Here is a 19,143-nt window from a genome sequence, read left to right as displayed (position 1 = left end):
AGTGCTGCTGACTTCAGTGGGATTATTCACGTTTAAAACTCTTGTTTCTCAGGCAGAAGAATGGGTCCCCTCTGCCTTAAATGAGAATTGATTCAGGCTCTTAAAACTGCAAAGCAGAAGTCTGACACACATGCTTAGTTCTATGCACTGGATTTTGACCTCTGAAGGTAAATACACGTTGCTAACTTTTTATCTGATGAAGCCTTAAACCTAAATGAATGTACCAGCTTCAGGCAGGAAGAGGTCAAGCATTAAGGCATTTTTCTAACTAGTCCCTTTACTCATAGCAGGTCTAAGCAAATAAAACCAAAAAGATGCCCTTTTAGAAAGCATTTTATTATCTTAGAAATCATCTTAAGAAAAATAATGAAATATCAAAATGTCTCTTTTACAGTCTGTGGGTTTCTACAGGTCTATGGCATACTACAGAAGGTCAAAATAGATTCAATATTAAAAACTTTACTCCCCAAAGCAGGTATGCACCATATAATGCATAATACTACAAAGAATCTTTAAAAAGCAAAAAGTCATTTATTTGCACACTTGATTTTTTAAAGATATACCTCAGTCAAAGCTGAGGAATCAGACCACATCTAAGCTGAGCTGCTCGAGAAAGGGGCAGAATATCGCATAAGTACAATGACAGCCTTAAGTATTCCTTATGTCTGACTTATTCTCTGGGGATATCTGAAAACCAGTTGATCCTGGATACAACTAACAGCCAAAGACTGTTAGGATGTAAAACGTTGTGATGGGGCTCTCTTTCCCCATATGCATGTGGTAATAGCTCTACACAGAGGCTGAACTGATTTCAAGGCTGTCACAAATCAAGACTCAGCAGGCCAAGGGTCTACAACCGCGCAGTGAAGAATGGGGACAAGGCCAGTGAAAGAGAATTAAAGCAATATGTCATTAAATACCATACAGATTTTGGCTCAGTGTCTATACCAAAGCCTTTTAGTTTTATAACTAAATTTGATGTGGAGCACCAGTCTCTGAGTTTCTCAGACAACACATAGCTAGATGTCATCAAAGAGGTCCTCCGGCTCACAAGTGTTTTCCAGTGTTTCGAGAGACATCACATCCGGAGACTGCTTGCCTGATGTCTTCTGTGAAGCAGGGTCAGGCCTGGAAATATTAAGCAAAGACATAGGTTTGAAATAAGTTTAGATACGGATATAAAAAAATCCAACATACACAAGACCAAGGTGCCTGTTTAACAGTGTATTTTGGTTTTTGTTAAGGTTACATGTAAGAGAAAAGAGCTTTTTGAAAGACCTAATTTTGTGCTGAGATGTCAATGGCAAAACAAACAGATGAAATTCAGCTTATAAATATCAAGCCTTTAGCTATTTTGTTACAATTTTTAGGAGAATGAACATTTCACCCACAGATTCCACATGGAGAGCTAGGGAGAGCAGAACAAACACAGAAAACAAGGAGAGGACCTGCCCTTCTGCTGCTATACAGGATGATGCTCTGTGAATTATTCTTTATTTTTACCCTGGTGCTAAGCGTGTGTGTGCTGTCCATCACTTTGGCACACTGAGTTTTCTCAAAAGGTCCATGCCCCGAGGGTGCAAGCCTGTTCCCACGCTGCACAGCAGAAGAAAACACAGGTAAATGCAGAAAATCCTTCCATAGCACATGCTCTCCACCCCTGGAATCCAGGTATTGAGGGACTTCCAAATCCCTGTCCTCCACCTATATATATATTATGTTTACATGTGCTCTAACTGTGTGCAAAAAAAGCAGTCATCATTCACTGCTACTTATATGCCAAGGTGCAGGTTTCTCCTTAGGTAAGTGGACAGCACAGAGTCCTACCTGAAAACTCTGCTTGAATTAGACATCCTTTATTATATTGGATAACACACTGCTCTGAAGCAATCGGCCCTATTTAGCCCTCCTTTGACTGCCCTCGTCAAGACAGATGATTTAAATGTTTGTTGGCTGTATGAGCTCCTGGCATTTGCTGAGTTCATGTTTGCTGCTTCTCCTCTCTCTCTGAGACAGCATTCTGACAAACGCAGAAGACAAGGTATCCTGCACTTACAAACAAGATGACATTTGTGACAGCTTCCAATCCCTATGGGAATTAATACATATAGACTGGATCCTCCCCCAAATCTCTGAATCCTACACAGATTTGTTTTTGTGAGCTTGAGGAGGAAAATCACTGATCACAGATAGTGGAGCTCTCAGTGAAGTGATATTCCAGGATGGTATCACTAGATGCTTTGAAAACAAGAACTAATCTCTTAGTCTTGATTCAGTAGACTGTAGAGAATCAGCATAGGAAGCAGGGAGTGGACTCGTGCTTGCACTGTAGGGTTTGGGGTTGGCTGGAATTTCATGAGGGTCGATGGCTTCATGCCCCTGCATATTCCACTGGTGTAATCGTGACAGAAGGTAAAAAATCTGTGTATTACCAAAACCAACACACCATTCACCAGAATGGGAAGAACTAGACAGAAATGATGGAAAGTTACTCTGAAACACTGCCATACACGGGCTTTGTGTAATGAGGCATTCAAAAGCCATCTTAATTTCCAGACTAATTCAAACCTTCAACTGCTGCACAGCTGCCAATATATTTAGCCAAAATCAGTGTTTTTGATTGCTGTTTTGAAGTTTGGTTTCACACAGATTCGGAACCAAGCTTTAGAAAACTCCCATTCTAACTGGAAAACTCCAGGAAGCAACAGTTTTAAAAAACACTGCAATCTTCAAAATGTGATAATCTTCCCAAAAACCCAGCCACTACCTGATTCATGGCTTCTTATCCTTCAAGTCTGTGAATCTACCAGAGGTTGAGAGCTCTCACTACAATGTTTCCTGGAGAATGATTTCCAGTTAGAGGTGGAGCCCTCTGTGCTCCTTGGGAACCAGCAAAATCCCATTAAATGCTGAGTTTGGGATGCCTTCCCTTCGTATGAAGTCTCCGGTATTCAGAAGGGTTTCCTTACCACCCTATCCATCGTTCCAGTTCTGCAAACTGCTTTAATTTCAACATACTATTATTTTCAGATTACGATCATTACTTTCCCTGGAAGTCTAACTAGGTTCCTCTGTGAACTGCAAAATGTTCTCCTCAGGTCTGAATTAATCATGTCAAAGAATATGTTTTGTTTTGTTTGTTTTGTTTTGTTTTGTTTGTTCTGTTGGCATGCAGTGACATCTAGACAGATGACAATTCTCATCAAAAGCCACTTGGACCAACTGCAAATCAAACGTGCCAGAATCAGACCCTTAGCCAGTAACCTCTGGTCAGCAGGATCAGATCACTCCACACCATTCTGATTGTTAGTGATCAACTCATTCATACCCTTTTTTTAGGTATAAGCAACATATATCATGTTCAAGTTCACTTATTGAAGGTGCATAACCTTTCTTGATCAGTCTAAAGCATTACGTCTCCAGTGAGAACACAGGTAAACCACACAGTGTGGAGCAGCACACATATCATTTTAATTAATTTTGAGTGGTCTCACCAGCAGATAAATTAGGCTGTGAAAGACCTCTGTATCACCACAGGTTACTTCAGGTACTGGAAGTCTCCTTCAGAGTAGCTTGGGAATTTTACACTGTCCATTAAGGTAATGGACATTAAGGTAATATTACACATGCCATTAAGGTAATATTGAGTCTGAGATTTGCTGACTTTGAGGGTTCACCTATTGCAGCATTTTCTGATCTTGAAAAGTGAGCCTGACATTGTTTAAGAATGGCAGTATCAGTAACAATTTTATCCTCATTAGGAAAACTAACTGTTTTCAACATTACACATGAGATCACATCCATAAGCCAAATCACTGGTGAGTTTTAACATTACACAGCTAGAACTATTAAGCTTCTGTGTTCTTGTAACAACATGGTACTCCCATTTACTCTCCAGAAGTTGTTATACCATGCCTGTGAATAAACCCAACTACACTTGCAAAGTGGAATCATTAGACTCTTTACATGAAGTTCATAAGCAACTTGATTTTGGCTTTAAGACTGTATGAATCATACTTGCATGGCAACTATTCAAGACATGCCAACAGCTTGCTTTTTGCTGTGAATTTTTGAATCTTGGATTCTCACTGAAGCTGTATTACCATATCCTGATGCATAACTGAGGTAATTTCTTTAAATTGCAGTAAGTTGTATAGTCCTCTCTTGCCAAAAAGCCTGCAAGTAAGGGCATTCTTCTTGAAAGTTTATTCTTCTGTTGGATCATTTTTTGAAGTCTTGCCTTTTGGTAAACTTAAACTCCATTAACACATCTGGAGAACTGCTGACTCTAAGAGATCATTTCATATTTCCTGACATTTAGTTCAAGCCCTTCATAAATTGAGACAGAAGACCAGATCCACAGCTGGTGTGAATCACTGGAGCACTAATAATGTCAGTGGAGCTCTGCTGACTTACACCAGCTGAGATTCTGGCCCAAGATTTGGAAGAAAGTGGTTATATTACTTGGTATTTCTTTCCACAGCTGAGTAAGAGCCATAAGAAACAGAAGACATGCAACATGGTACTTCACTAAACAGTACAGTAACTAAAAGCCATGCAGGATGATGGTTTAGCACAGCTTGGGAGAAAAAGCAACATATTTTATTTTGCGGTAGGACGGATGGACCAGTCCCATTTGCTTCATGTGATGAATTGTTCCTGAGTTCACACAGACCCCAGAGGAGATCTGCATGACACCATTCCTGCTGCAAATACATGGCCAGCTCTGCTTGGTAATGTTTTTGCAGGAGTATGAAGCAGAAAATAATCTCTAACGTGACTGCTATAAATGACACGGTTAAAAAGAGCTTCCTAGTGGCAAAAAGCTCAAACAAGTTGTAGCTGCTCTGAAGCAAAATCAGGTCAGAGGCTGCAACATTAGCACCATTGCTCATCTTGAGGCTTTCCTTGCCGGAAGGATGAAAGCTTCTTGCATGGAGCTATGCTTGCACATCCAGCACAGAACATTGTGGTTGCGCTTCCACTGAAGGTTTTGTTCTCAAGCAGCTCTCGTGGGATTTGGAAAGAGCAATACTCTGGTAAATTAACATAGCCAGAAAAGTTTCCTAAAAAACTTGAGCAATCTAGGAGGCATGCTCGTGTCATTGGACAACTGTATCATTTTCCCCATTTTTCTTAGTAATTAAAAGATTTACTTCCAATCAAAAGCTGGCATTTTACTAAAAGAGGAGATTTCTCCAAAATGTGTCGCAGGTTTCTTAGGAAAAGGCTGAAAGTATTGATGTGTATCTCTCACCTTAGTTTGGTTTAATGATTCATTCCAGTCATTAATCTGAAAAAGGCTTAAAAACATGAGTAGCTATGAACAGAGGATATAATCTGATACATACTTTCTTCAGTATCATAAAAATAGGTGGCAGCAGCAGTTCATAAACAGAAAATCGGTAGTCATGACAGCACTAACAGTGAAGCAAAGGTGAGGCACCTCAACCGCTAATGAACAGCTGCATTGTGACTGACAGGACAAAAGCTCAGAACAACAGTTGTGCTCTAGAGACGGCATGTTTCGTCCATCCCAAGAGACAAACTTGGATTCTTTGATTTATCATCAATCTGCTGTCTGGGCTGTTACATCCCTGTCTCCACAGAAAGTCCTCAGAAGAAAGGTACTCATCGGCAGTCATTAATAAGTAAGGATTATGAAAGGAGCTTTGAGGAAAGACCTGGGTGAAACCTCACAGACCTTCTGGCTATGCGTAAAACCTTAGTCTTCAATAAGTGATTCCCCATGGTGTGAGCCCTTGGGAGACATCATATTGACTGCCTACGGCTACTGGACAAAAAGAGGAAAGTTCAAACATGAAAAGAAAAAGAAATGGTGTAATGGAGGCAGAGAAAAAGCCTCTTACATTAGCAGATGCATCAAGAAAACTATGTGCAGACATACTTATTTAAAGATGATTTTTAAAAATAGAAGTAGATTAAATTGAAACTATATGGGATTAAAAATATGGTCAGAGATTCTCTTTTACAGCAATGCTGATGACTATAACATAAGGTAAATTATAAAGGTATTTTCCTTTTTAATACTATTTAAAATAAATGAAGCTCAAGGATTTGGTTTAGGTTTTGGCAGTGTTATAATTATGCAGCTTCCAGATATGATTTATTCTGGCATCTATTCCTGGATAATATGAAAAGCCAAGTACTTAAAACTGATCTTACAAAATCAGATCAAGAATTGTGAAGAACAATTGTGCTGATTACAACCACCCTTGTGATCAGAAATTACAGTTGATGGACTTTTCTTGAAGTTGTTCATGAAGAAACTGATTATTTTTTTCAGTCACTTTCAGTCATCTGAAGAGACCAGCAGCCCCAGGCATCATCAGAGCCCAAGCTGTGCTTGGTCCCTCTCAGAGAATCTTCCATGTGTGGCTTTTTCATACATTCAGCACATAAAGCAAACAGTCTAGATTCAGTTAAAGTCAGCAGACAAATAATAATAAGAATGTTCAATTACACTGTTAATGAAGAATATTTTCAGTGCGGCAACTACAGATTTAATGTTCAGCCAGGGAATCAATGCTCCTTAATAAGCTTCCACCTCTGGCTGAAAGCCAAAGAGTGACTGCACCTGCGTTCATAACCACTGGGTGTAAGGTAGGTCTGGAATTCTCTCAATGCACAACGCTTACAGCATAACTTCAAAAAACAGGACAATTGTTAAATACTACTTTAAGCTCTTGCAAGTTCCCCTCTTTTTTCTCTATGACTAGAAACTAGCAAGAAGAGGATAATTTTGTTTTGCATTTACACCATTTTTTTCTGCAAGTGTCATCCTGGAATCTTTCAAAGGGAGAAAAATGAACTGAAAATCCCTTAAATATCATAGAAATAGGCACTTTTGTTGCAGCAAGAAAAAAGTTGCAAACAAATCTGTTATATTATAAAGACAGACATATCACTCTTATTGATCTCCGGCCTAGATCAGCTCTCAAAATTATTTTCATCTTCTATGCTACCTGCTTAGTCCTAAATAAATAAATAAATAAAGGGGGTAAAGGCCTAAAGATCCTGAGAAATCTGTATGCAATGTCTAAAATGGCTGCACAGACATGTCATAAATGAACACTGACAGCACATTTTTAGGGACTTGTATCCATTCAGTTGCAAACTTCCAATTAACTTCTGCTGGCAAAGGTGCTGGTCCTTCTTTAAAAAGAACATTCCAGTGTAGGGATATAAATATAGCCTTGGATCTTTCCATCTGATCAAACACACTTGTGGATGCTTACTAACAAAGATCTACTTAAAAATGCAATAATAGATGTCACTTAAAAGGAAAGGCCTAAGCCATGTTTGTTTTAGACAAGTGGCACACATTTCTGTGGCTCATTTCCACTTAAACTCCTTCTTGCTTAAACAAACTAGATTGCATTCAGCTTGAGAAACATACTAGAGCCACGGCCTTCCCTGGCAAAAAATACAAATCTCTTAATCATAACTACAAGAGTACATAGTAGAGGAAAACTTGGTTTGTTTAGGAATTTTGTCAAGGCCTTTCATAAATCCAGTACATTGCAAATTTATTGGCAAATGTTAGAAGCCATTTCTCATAGTCATGAAGCACTATTTATTGCAAATATACATTTATATAACACCAGCACTGGCTAAACAGTGTCATAGCCCTTTTCCAGGCTGTCAGACCTCTGCGGCTGCTTTCCGTCCCTAACCCTTTCTAATCCCCCCAGGGTGATCATAAGCAGCAACCAAAGGACTCAGAAGGCAAATAAAAAGCCCAGAACCAGTTTCTGATATGCGAAATGGGCGTCCCCGTGCCTCTCAGCCTACTGTCCCCATTTCAGACCACTGCTGCTGTTGCAGTGGTGCATGTGTTAGTGGTGCTGCTGTTGCATGGTGGTGGAGCACGGAGGGATGGGTTGGTCCCAGAGCCTGCCTCTCCTCTTGGTGGGACCCCGTCCTACCAGCCAAACATGGGTTGGCTCTTTGCTCTGTTCCTAATAACGCGATGCTACTGGTTTCCACTGGCATGACAACCTGTAAAACCGTGCTGAGTCCAAACACAAAAATAAGCCTTTAATCGGAGGAAACCCTGCAATGCCGAAAACTACACTGCACTTGAGATCTTCCATGTCTTTTCCACTCTCTTCTAGCGCACGAGGCTCTAAGTGGCTGTTTAAATCCTATTGACTTCATCAGCTGCTAAACACTTGCTCAGAGTTAAGCATGTGCTTAGAAATTCTCCTGAACCGTGGTCTCAGCTTGCAACTCCCTAGTGTTCGTTCTTTACTTTGCCACTGGAGAAAACTTAAGAACTTCACAATCTGAGAAAATTAAATAAAGCCGTTCATACAGAAAAATGGATTAGTCTGGCATTCATACAACACACTAGGCTAGATTACTTTCAAATCTTTACAAACTAACCAGCTATAGCTTAAAAAGATCCTATCCTCAGAAGGATTTAGGAGAATACACAGGTGTAATCTTAAAAATTATATTTTAAACACTCCCATAGCTAAATTAAATTTTTTTTCTCAACAATTTGTACACGTCTACCTGTGCATTGGCAGAATTACTGCCCAGATTACCTATTATCTGCAGATCTGCTCAGCACACTTTGAATCATTCATTTTAATCAGCTTACTGAGAAAACCACTTTGGATCCGTACAGTATTCAGATACAACTTATGTATCTGTTTTCTGATGATTAAATGCTCTTAGAAAGAATTGAGACATAGCTGCAGTGAGTTCTTACATCTGGGAGCAGTGAATTGAATGGCTGGGAGCAGGTTCTAACTTACAAGTTAAGGCAGAGCATGTAAAGTATAACAGGCTTCCCCTCAGTAGGTGTCTAATAGGTCTCTATTGAATACAAGATTATTTTCATAATGAAAATTGTGTTTCCCTTTCTGCTGTCTCTGAACTCCCATTCAACCTGTCCTATGTTCCTCCTGCCCTCTTCCAGCCACAGATGTGAATTTATTCACACTTCTCTGAAATAAGTTCAAACCTTTGATATTTAAGATCAAATTCCTGCCTACAGTGACACCTGTGAGAGCTAAAGCATGTTGAAACAGTGGTACCAAAAATAAAAATAAAAAGAAAAAAACGAAAACAGAGGTACTGCACTCCAGCCCTTTGAAAACATCAGGTAAAAAGTAAAAACAGGCACACTTGGCTGAGACAAAACAGAGCAGGACATGGCAACAGCCAGTGCTTTCTGACTACAACAGCATTTCTTTTCCTTTGCAGTTTCACCAAACCTTACTTGAGATGTCTCCTCACTCAGGCTGGAGAACTGACATTACCTTTGTCCATTTAAAGCCAAGCCTATTCCTTATTTTAGGGTGCATAAATGAAATGAATATGGGCCTAAGAACCTGCCTATGAATCTCTTAACTCTCTGGTAATACTTCTTTTTATTTTGGACATGTTGCTAAGATATTTCATAAACCTTCCTTCTAAAGAGCACATCTATGAATATGTCTATTTATTTGTAAAGAAACCACCTTCCAAATATATTGTCTATTATTATAAAAAGCAGGAATCATCTGCAGTTCATGACACAATTGCTCTAAGATCGAGACAACAAACTTGAGTCTCTTCATGACATTTTTTCTCCTCCAAAGTCCCAAATGGTCTCCATCCATGCTAGCTCTTGGGGTCTGCCTAGGCAGCAATATCTGCACTAAGTACTTTACCAGAAACACTTAACAATAGAGCAAATAGCCAAGCCATTACTTGTTGGATAAATGCTGCAAAACAGTCTAGACTGTAAGATTTTTAAGAAAAGTTGTACTACCTCCAAAAACAACAAAACCCCAACTAACCAAGAGGACTGGACTGGCCTTGTGTGCTTCTTTCACAAAAATTCTTACCTGAGCTGGATTTTTCTTCTTAATGACCTCCTCCCCTCCCCCATTTTTTATTTTTTATTTTTTTATTTTTGGTAAATGGTCAAATTCACTGAAACGTTCTTTAGCCCTTAAATTTCAAAGACTTCCTCTTCTGGCAGAACAATTTTCAAGCACGTTGTACCAGAATCAAGGGACATTCTCATCTTACTCGTGCAAGTACTTACTTCCCTCGCTGTTGTAGCACAGGAGGTTGGAGCCCTGACTGGTGCTAAATCAGCACACCCCAACAGGTCATTGCTGAAATCTGTCCCCAAAAGGTCAGATGGCAGGAGCACAGAATGGTGACTGGTCAAGATCTGCCACTGCTGAAGCAGGCCACCCATCTCTGCTTTGAGAAAGCACCAAGACGACCAGCAGAAGAGATGGATTAACGAGCGCAGCAAGCTGAAAGACAGCAACCAACCCCGTATTTTAAATGGAATTTTTCAATTACTACTTTTCCGTGAATATAGGCCCGGTTTCAGAGAGCCCATACTCCACAAGGACCTCTGCCAGATGTTTCTTCTCAGACTCCAGGCTCTCAGAGACACTTAATCAATCAGGAAATTACGAGCAGGGTCTCAGAGGGAGTGTAGGCCATCTGAGGAGGCAGGACTATCGGGCTCATCAGTACTTCCAACCAGATGCACAAATGCAGCCCTGAGAGCACATGGTGCTGGTGTCAGACAGTCGAGCTCCTTCAGACTGCCTGTGCTTGCCACCCTGCCTTGGGGAGATCACCTTACGCTTCGTCCTCTAGGCCTGCTCAGCACCTGCCTGACTTGGCACCGTGCACGGACACCTGCAATTTTTATTTCACACGGGGCCTAACAAAAAACATTCTGCAGTTTTGGTCACTGTGACCTGAACTGCGCTGAAGTCAGTGCCTTCCTGGGATGAGGAAACAGGCCATGTCAGCCAATCTGAAACAGGTAATGAAAAAGAAATTTGTCAGACTGCTAGAACGTAGGAACAGCTGTCCTGGGTCAACCCAATTTAGCCCAGAACCTGGTCTCTAACAGTGGCCAAGAGCAGATGTTCTTTGAAGAACACAAAGTGCTTTTTCAGCTTCCAACCATTTGGAGATCAGAGGTTTCCTGAGTTAGTGTTACTTTCTATGGATTCGGCAACATTCATTGTGTCTCTGTCACAAACTGTCACTATCTCCCCAGAGCACATTTACACTTCCAATTATTCCCAAAATGTTGAAGGAGTTCCACATGTAATACACAGGAATAGGAAAAAACGTGGCAGAGAACACAGAATAGAATAAACATGGGATAGAAATAGGATAAAATTGATCAGATACTAATATATGGTAATTTTCTTGACAAAGTTGTTCCAGTTCGACAGTATAAAACAGGTTTTAACTTTGGTTGTGATACATTAGTGTAAACCTGAAGTAGCTCCACTGATATTTTCTTGCACTGGTCTGGCTCAAACCAGCATTTGAACCACTAACTTCATAAAATTTTGATCTGTAGAGAGCCTTGATAATTCTACCGATGCTGTCCTACTGACAAATTTAGATGGCTTGCCTTTTTGTGAGTTTCAGCACAGTGTTCTAAAGGATTTTTTATCTTATAAATGCATTAAGAAAAAAGGGAGCACCATACAGGTGGGCAACTGGGACTTTATTAGGAGAATGTGGATGTCAATCAGAGTAGAATAATCACGGTGTACATGTGAAACAGATGCTGCCTTGCGTAAAATAACACAGTGTGATATACAGATGAATCACTGAAAATGCAATTACTACTTCATCTTAGGTTATTGGTAACAGGTCTACTTACTTGAAACCCATCTGGTTTTACCCACGCTACAGTACCAGGAAACAGGGAAAAGAATAATGCCCATTTTTCATGTACACCTCCTCACCTGTCTCCATTTTTCTTTCCAGAAAAAAAAAAACTGAATCAGCAGTATTCAGATTAATAGTCCGAAATCACATGGAAATCACTGTCTTCTGTTAATTAAGATATTAACAATTTTTACATTTTGAATATTGTTTCTGCCAGACTTCAGTATCTTCGTAAAAGTGAAAGGGAGAAAGAAAGAGAAGAGTTCCCATCTAAACCATAGCTCATAACTACCTCAGCCCTTGCACAAATTCTCACAATCAGAAAGAACAGTTCAGATAATACAAATGGATGCAAACAATTTAAAAGACCTCGTGAAAGACCTTGTGGTTTAAAAAGCTGTGATTTTTTTTTTTAAAGCACTATTATAAATAAAAATGGCTGCTTGAAAAGCTTCCTAGTAAATCTGGCAGGCGGAGAGCATTTCTGGTATCACTAGGAAAAGACAAAAAAGAATTTTTCAGAATTCAGTCTGAAGCTTGAATTTTCAGTTCAAGCAGTTTAGCTCTCCTTTTAATATAATCGCTTCTTTCAGAGCAGGATTAGATTAAGTGATTGGCATTTTTTAAAGACTGCGCATGGAATTACCAAAGCTCTGCAGCTCTGAGGACTCCTCATTGCAGGGGTGATGATTTCCCTCTTTTAGTTGTTCCAGCAACAGTGGAGGGTGTGCTGCAGCTCCCTCTGTGATATCGCTGGCACAGGGCCCTCCTAATCCCCAGCGATTCTTCACAAGAGTTTTATTACCAACAATATGCAGCATAACAATTGACTGTATTGCATATACTCTTGCTTGCTAAAGATTATAGGTCTGGTCATAAAAGATGTGGTCATTAGGTACTAACTATCTAAAGCTGACTCAAATCCATGGAAGTTTCCCCTTTGGCTTTATTTTGCTTTGTGTATGTTCTTTGTACACAACACACCTACATAAGCCTCCCAAAACATAGCAGGGGAATGGTGGATTTTTTTATAACCTGCATCCAGAATTCACTTTTTTTTTTTTTTCCCCAGATATCTCTGGACTCACCAGTAAGAAAGCAATCCAAAGTATATGGCCCTCTTATTGCTGTGTATCTTTCAAAACTAGTGATGAAACAAAACCAGCCAACCAAACAAGAGAGTCCTTGTTGCATGTGCCATTTGGTTTTTGACACAAACCTCAAGCACACCCTACTCACTGGTTAGGTTTCAATGGTGCTTTTTGTGTGTTCACTTTGTACGTAACCACTTCTGTTTTGTTCTGTCAGGTATGTAGCATTCATGAAAATGTCTGTCAGAATTTAAAGCATACAATAGAATCAATAGAGGAATTAACAGATGATGACAAATTGATTTCATTCACATTTTTAAACTATGAGAACATTTTAAAGAAACATCAAGGAAATATTAAAATCATTGATACTGATCCTTGCAAAAATTGTGATACAAGATAGGTATTTGGTACAAACCAGCAAACTGGGAAGCCTGTTTAATAACCAACACGAACTTGTAAAAGAATTTATCAACCAGCTTTCCATCAGACGCTCTGTGAAGAAGAATCCATTCTACCTTTTCATATTCGGTATTGGTAATTGTAATAAGATATTCAGACAACAGTAATAAAAGCTCATTCTAAATCTGGTGGGAACTGATGAAAGCAATTATGGTGAGGGCTTGGTACTGTCAAACTGTCAAGTTTCAAGCTTAATGTAATTCTTTAGAGTTTACGTCTTTTCTACTCACAAAGAAAAGGACTGCAAGCCATTTTCTGTTCAGAATGCAATGAGACCAAGGAAACAGGCCATTTAGCTGCAGAATGCTAAAACAGTATATAACACACCAATAAAATTATGTCATGTCACAGAAATTCTTCAGGAAGGGACCCATCTTGAACTTTTGGATATTACTAGTGAAAAAATATGACAACAGCCTTGAGGCCCTTGGCAGGGAGTGCTAGAAATTTCAGAGGTCTGTGAAAAGTGTTCATTTAAATTTTATCAATTGTTTCTGTTTTTCTAGGCTGGAGAAATGCTCCATTGTGGAGGAAACAATGAAATAATAAAAAATAATGAGGAGTCATTAGGTTTAGTCTGAATAATGCCATTTATCAGCAGAGCATATTCTGCCTAAAGACCTTCCTACACTAGTCTGCAACACTAGGGTTTACTTGAAGTGAAGTGCTCTTCACGTACACACTTCCAAGCTGCACAAGCTTTGTGATTACTAAAAACATCAGAAAAGGGTGCAGTCTACATCCTATTTGTATGAACAACTCAAGTATGACAGGGGCTGTAGCACTGACAATACGACTCATGACATGTGCTCCATCTAATGCTCCACCGTGCTGAGAGACCCTTCATGAACAGCCAAGAGCCACTGGGTCTGAACATCAGCTCAGTCTTTAGCCCCTCAGCTGAAGCTCCCTGTGACAGTGAAAATCATCACTAACGATGACTGGATGCACCAGGAGGCAGATGATTATTACTCTACCTGTTTGCCTCAAATATTCCATAAAACAGCAACCACCAGTCAGTGGAAAACCTGAACTGGAGCTGAACCGCTTGCAGAGCAGTCAGTGAGCAGACAGCAACAATAATGATCCATGAAGTCAACAGCACTGGAAAAAATATTACACTTTGACTTGTGTTTTAATTTTATGCTAAGGGAGTAAGGTTTTCTTTCTTATTGTGGGGCCAGGCATGCTAAACTTTGTAAAAGGAAGAGTATAGCATGGGCAAACAAAAAGGACCTAGATAATGTGATGTAGATCTGGTGGAGATATGTGAACGTAGCAGGCATGACAGCAGAAGGAAATCCCAGTTCCAGCTCTATGAGTGTTAAAGTGCTGTACTATTTATGTTGCATCTGCTTGCCTCTGGCAAAGAGGAGGTGTGCCAAACTATAAATAAATCAGCATGCTATATGAAGAACAACTGAGACTGATGGAGCTAGCATTAATGACTTTGGCTAGTGAAGACTGCTGCATTTTTCCTTTAAAACTTTACTCTGTTAGGCAAAACTACAACAACAAAGCAATGTGTTAATTTACGGCCGTGGAGACAGTTTAGGGAATAAATTAAAACGTAGACGCCCCCCAGACACAAGGGGCAGAATGCAGTAAATGTAACCCAACTGATGGGCATAATATCATTTGCTGCTCTAAGATGCCTAGACCTACAGAAATGGTTCCAGACTTAAAATACTTCTGTTCTTTCTTTTACAGCAGCTTAATTAATGCACATTTATCTGATTCCCTCTTCATAACAGGAAGTGAACTAACAGACAGAAGAAAGAGTTGGTAGACAGAATACAAAGAATAAAACTCTTATTTGATCACTACAGCTGCTGCAAAACCAAGGCAGAGAGAAATATTCATGTTTCCAGATAGAATTTTTATTTTAAGATGCTATTTTGCTTGTTGTAAGCATCCTAGATCAGTTCCTGGTATTGCCAAAATGAGAAGATTCAGAAGGCTTGGATTTGGACTGGAGGTATGTCAAAACTACACGGATCTTAGGTCCCTAAAAACACAGCAGAAAATCATGACAGAAAATACCTCTTGTGAGACTTCTGTGTTATTGCTTTTAGAAATGTGAAGGGGAGAAAAAAAGCCACCTCCTTTTTACAGAATGGGATGAAAAATGTAATAACATGAACACTCAGGACAAGACTTTTGAAGTTTGCATCAAAATGAGGGGTGGGGGAAGAGGACGGAAATTGACTACTTTCTTATATTGATTCATTCATCCACAGCGCTTCTGTGTGTTTATTAAGTGTCAGCAATCACAAAGTAGACAACAAAGTGTGATAAAACTAGCCATTCCTAAAAATCACTTCCTATAGATTATGCTTAATTCAAAAGTGTGATTTTTTTTTCTTTTATTGTTGGCTGAAAAGACAAAAACTCTAGTGAAACTGTCTCTGTTGACCTGTCCAGATCAATACAAGGCGAAGAGCTAGAATTAAATCAATAAAGGGAATAACGAAGCCAAAGACAATTCTCTTTAAAGTGAAAAATAAAAAATAAAAAAATCAGGTGATTCAAATTCCCTCAGAGATACTGCCCTGCCTCACTGGAGTTGACTGACCTCAAAAAGGCTTGAAACTGATGAACCATTGTGCTGTTAAAATATCTCAAGAAGAGAAAAAAAAAAAAAAACAAAGAGAAAGGAAAATTATCTTGTCCAGTATGGCATCATTGTGGGAATGGCCTGTGGGGCTCCCCACTCTTTCCATCCCATAATCTGGAGAAGGTAATAGAAGCCACAGAGGAACAGAAGCACTCCTTCCACCCTTCCACTCTTCCACCCCACTGGCAGACATTACCTGGAATGCTCTGAGTCACCACAACACTGTGTTTGGCTGCTCCAGGGGTTCTGTTAGCTTTTGCCCCTACTAATACCACACCAATATCACACCTGTCTCTACTTCCATGTTAATATGGACAAAGAGTGAAAACTGAAGTGTTGCAAACATGGGTGAGGGAAAGAAATGCGTGGGTCTCCTGAGGTCCACTCAGAGCAATGCAAGTTTCGACAAAAACCATGTTTATAGAGAGGCTGGCAGTCTGAAGGTGGCTGCTGGAGAGAGGTGAGCAGACATCATGCTATGTAGTAAAACGAGTTGTTATTGGCACAGGTTTACAATAGCCACATTGCACATGTGTGCCTCAGCCCCAGTGGCTTATACAGCTTGTCCTAAATGAGTGCCAAAAACACCTATTTTCCCACCATGCCTCTCCATGTGTTTCATTTATTGCTTCCACCCCCATCTACAGCAGTCCAAATGGCAAAACCCAAGCACTGGCTCTGACGGGAACAGGAACACAGTAGCTGGCTGGCATAAGCCCAGTGTGGGTCCAATTCAGGAGAAGCTGGACCTACGCCAGCTACAGAACAGGCAGCTTTTGGGGGTAGGAACGGGTTTTATAGGTTATGTACACCACATTCTAGCACAACCTCCAGTGGATGACGTATTGCTACTCTTTCCAAATGTGAACTCCCTTAACAGAGAATCGAGCCCCAGAATCACTGAAGAGTTTGCTGAGCTAATGCATTAGCGGTGATTCTTTGAGTTATAGGAAATTAAGAGAACCTTCTGAAAACACCAACCAAAAAAAAAAAAAAACAAACACAAAACAAACAAAAAACCAACCAACCAACCAACCAAAACCAAACCAAACACGCCAACCAACCAACCAACCAGCCAAGACATACAAACAAACAAAAAAACACCCCACAAAACCCAGCCCTGGGAATGAGCGCATCCAGCAAGGAGTATGACAACTTTAAGCCAAAGATCTGTTGAGATGTCTGTTGAAAATATTACTGGGAAAAATCATACAGACAAGTATCGGTAAGACTGATATTATTACAAAAAAATACAATGGTAAGTAATGCATGCTGTGATAATGCATATTTTGCAAGGCTTAATTTCAAATGTACCATTCAAAGAAAAACAAAACAATCTTAAATGGAAGATTTGGAAAGACTCTTCCAACACATCTTGAAGCCAGTTTGCTAAGAAACTGCCTAGCCACTCTTGCCATCTCTGGGCTCCAGCAGTCACTACATCCTGCAATACCCTACCTCCTGCAAGAACCCCAAGGAAATAGCTGCGATTCACAGCCCCCTGAACTTTTCCCCCACATGAGAGCTGTTCAGGCAGCTCTGTAGCACGAGGAGTGTATTCTAAAGCCTGACCATCTCACAGTCTCTGAAATGGGAGGCTATTGATCAAATTTCATCAGGATACGTTCTTGCTGATGCCTTCTTGGATTAATCTATGGTATATACATCTATTTATATATGTAACCAGTAGGGAGTTTTCTGGCTATGTTTTTCAAGGAAATCCAAGATACGTATTAAATACACGTCCACATTAATTTTAAGAAAAGTTGGGAAATGAGGACTTACGGTTCATAAACCAGTTACTTAATTATACTCGCCCACATACATCATTTTTCCTATTTGTGACACATGAAATGGCTCGCATACTTTACTTTCGTTCCTGAAATTTGTTGTGCAATGTTCCTGTCGTAAGTGGTACTCTGCTCTTCCTTACAAAAGACTGGTTTAGAGACTAAACCACATACATTGTCAGAAAGGTTCTTGGACCTCCCTCAAATTTAAATCCCTAATGTCTGCTAAGAGATGTTAAAAGAGGCTTACAAAACAGAATGGTATGTGGCACTGTTCAGTATAGATCTTACATCTAGTATTTATGAATATCATAACATACAGCACCTGGGCCAGACATGCTCCTGTTCTGCGGGGGAAAGGCAAAATAAAGCATTTGTCATTTGACCATTTCATGAAGCATGTGCGTCTTGTGCAGCACTCAAGTTGTTACCATACCCAGCAGCAGCCTTTCAACCTCGTGCCTTGCACAACACAGGTGTGTATCTCAGTCTGACAGGTCTGAAGGCCACCTGTAAGAATGTAACAGCAACTACACATTTCTAGTGAAATCTATGTTTACAGGTATCTTCAAAATGCGATGTGCACATAATAATCTCCTTTGCATCTGAGCTTTTAAAAGTGTCCTCCCTGTTGTAGAACAATGCCATTAGTGTTTCCCTTTAAAATATATAGAACCACAGAATCATAGAATATCCCGAGTTGGAAGGGACCCATAAAGATCATCAAGTCCAACTCCTGGCACCGCACAGGTCTACCCAAAATTTTAGACCATGTGACTCAGTGCACAGTCCAATCGCTTCTTAAATTCAGACAGGCTTGGTGCAGTGACTGCTTCACTTGGGAGCCTGTTCCAGTGTGCGATCACCCTCTCGGTGAAGAACCTCTTCCTGATGTCCAGCCTAAACTTCCCCTGCCTCAGCTTAACACCATTCCCGCGGGTCCTATCACCGGTGATTATGGAGAATAGGTCAGCGCCTGCCCCTCCACTCCCTCTCATGAGGAAGTTGTAGACTGTGATGAGGTCCCCCCTCAGCCTCCTCTTCTTCAGGCTGAACAGGCCAAGTGACCTCAGCCGCTCCTCATATGTCTTCCCCTCTAGGCCCTTCACCATCTTCGTTGCCCTCCTCTGGACACTCTCCAACAGTTTTACATCCTTCTTGTACTGTGGTGCCCAGAACTGCACACAGTACTCGAGGTGAGGCCACACCAGTGCAACGCAGAGCAGGACAATCACTTCCCTTGACTGACTAGCAATGCCGTGCTTGATGCATCCCAGGATATGGTTGGCCTTCCTGGCTGCCAGGGCACACTGCTGGCTCATATTCAACTTGCTGTCAACCACCACCCCCAGATCGCTCTCTGCTGGGCTGATCTCCAGCGTCTCATCACCCAGTCTGTACATATAGCCAGGGTTGCCCCGTCCCAGGTGCAGGACCCGGCACTTGCTTTTGTTAAACTTCATGTGGTTGGTGATCACCCAGCTCTCCAATCTGTCCAGAT

General features: G+C 40.5%; 1 protein-coding gene across 5 annotated transcripts in view; it reads right to left on the bottom strand.

Moving 5' to 3' along the window:
* Window positions 1-319: 319 nt before the first annotated feature.
* Window positions 320-19,143, bottom strand: part of XRCC4 (X-ray repair cross complementing 4) — a 188,870-nt gene continuing 170,046 nt past the window's right edge. For all 5 annotated transcript variants that reach the window (XM_080574070.1, XM_080574067.1, XM_080574068.1 and 2 more), the window contains one exon: window positions 320-1,128. In XM_080574070.1, coding sequence (XP_080430196.1) covers window positions 1,020-1,128 — 109 coding nt within the window. In that variant the 3' untranslated portion in view covers window positions 320-1,019. The remainder of the gene's footprint in view (window positions 1,129-19,143) is intronic.

Source organism: Anser brachyrhynchus, assembly GCF_964034855.1.
Source record: "Anser brachyrhynchus genome assembly, chromosome: Z".
Classification (NCBI taxonomy): domain Eukaryota; kingdom Metazoa; phylum Chordata; class Aves; order Anseriformes; family Anatidae; genus Anser; species Anser brachyrhynchus.
Note: the sequence above shows the minus strand (reverse complement) of the source record. Positions and strands in the feature narration are given on the sequence as shown.